Here is a 1,768-nt window from a genome sequence, read left to right on the forward strand (position 1 = left end):
TTTTATCATTTTTTTCAGATTACACTAACACATTAACATTAATGTGTTTTTCTATTAATTTAAAATATTTTAAATATCTAGAACAGAATTTAGAACTGCAAATAATTATATGTATCTGTCAAAATAATATAGTAAACCACATCCAAACTCACAGCTGAGTACTTCTGTGGGCCCAAGTTAAATGAGTAAGGTGAACGTTTTGGGGGTGCAGATATGGGAGGGGGAGGAGGACAGAGAATGAATGAGATTAGAGGAGAAAATGATGAGAAAACGTGTTTAAATCAAATGGTTATTCAAGGCACATTTATGTTAATCGCTATCATTTTATTTTGTTTTGGGAGGTTATTTTTACTTCCAGCTATATTGTCTCCTCTAAAAAGTATGACTTTAATTGTTATCCAAAGGCTTTCCATTTCTTCTCTTTTTTAATTCACTTGAAAAGTAGAGTCCAGAATGAAACACGGTAAAGCTGCTTTTTTCCTTTTCCGCAGAACCGTCCATTATGAAGGTGGTGTTGTGTCCGTCCACGCACGGTCCCTGTGGAGACTGGAGGCGCTAAGGGTGGCGTAAGTAGAGCATCCGAATGCAGCCCAGGCGTGTAAACGATTTCTAGCGCTCTCGACCTGCACCGCGTGTGAAATTGTCCGCTAGCAACTACAGCAGACGAGCGCACGATGCACGGCGGCGGCTTCTTCCCCCCCGCCCCGTGCCTGCCGTCGCTTATCTCCCGTCGGGCTGCGGTCACCAGGTGGTGGGCTAGCACCCCGTGCAGGCTGCTTTCATCTTAGCCTCCTTCGTTTTTGTAACATCATCGCGTCTCAGTCCGTGCACCTCCTGGCACAGAGTGCCGCTAGGACAGAGTGATGTAACGTTCGGAGACAGGACAGATTGTTTGCAGGCCTGTCGCACGATTCAGGTCTGGCAGACTCTGGATTTAACCTTCTAAAGGCACACGTGAAACACAGGAAACTCGAACGGGAATGTTAGTGCAGGATCGTTACTGGCAGTCGCTCTCTCCTTGCAGAAAGCTTGATAGCTGAGTAAGAAATCTGGATTGTAATACAAAGACACTGTTTCAGTAGAGACAGAGGAATTTGTGTGTGTGTGTGTGTGTGTGTGTGTATTTTTTTCTGTTGATTTCAAAAAGCTGTCCAGAGATTAACTTTTAGTTCTTTTAAATAAATGCAATATTGACATTAAAGTGTCATTTTGAATTATTTTAATAGAATTAAAATAGATTTTAAAAAATGATGATAAGGTTTAGTCCTTTGCCTAAAAAGCAGTCAGTTTTCAGTTATTTATTTTCTATTATATTACACTTTAAAAAAATTGTTGATTTAGGATAGTAGACTCCATAGATGGGTTGTAAGGAACTATCAATGTAGAATAGTTATCTTCGTAGACCTAATATTTTGAGATAAGTGCTTATCTAATGATGATTAAAGTAGTTTAGTGGTCTTCAGTTGTTTTTGCTTACATAGCCCATACAATAATTTTGAAAAACTTCATATGTCCTGGAACTCGGTAAGGTTTAACTTAGAACTTATTTTTTTTTTATCGCTTTAAACAGATGCACAGAATATAACTTATAGTGTATTATAAGTAGTGACATTTTAAAGTAAAATGGTTACTTCATTCTTTTAAAGTACTGCTGTGATTTAATACCCATTTTTATTTATTTAAAAATGCTTGGACATGGTCTTCTTTAATAGTAAAAATTATATATTATGTCTTTCTCATTGAAATCATATTTCTGTTAGTCTCCCTT

At 37.8% G+C, this 1,768-nt stretch overlaps 1 protein-coding gene across 1 annotated transcript in view; it reads left to right on the forward strand.

Moving 5' to 3' along the window:
* The window catches only part of LOC105308431 (ryanodine receptor 2-like), a 123,503-nt gene that overhangs the window by 12,807 nt on the left and 108,928 nt on the right, over nucleotides 1-1,768 (forward strand). The window contains exon 3 of the mRNA XM_011384404.1: nucleotides 492-566. Coding sequence (XP_011382706.1) covers nucleotides 492-566 — 75 coding nt within the window. The remainder of the gene's footprint in view (nucleotides 1-491; nucleotides 567-1,768) is intronic.

Source organism: Pteropus vampyrus, unplaced genomic scaffold, assembly GCF_000151845.1.
Source record: "Pteropus vampyrus isolate Shadow unplaced genomic scaffold, Pvam_2.0 Scaffold576, whole genome shotgun sequence".
In the NCBI taxonomy this organism is placed as follows: Eukaryota; Metazoa; Chordata; class Mammalia; order Chiroptera; family Pteropodidae; genus Pteropus; species Pteropus vampyrus.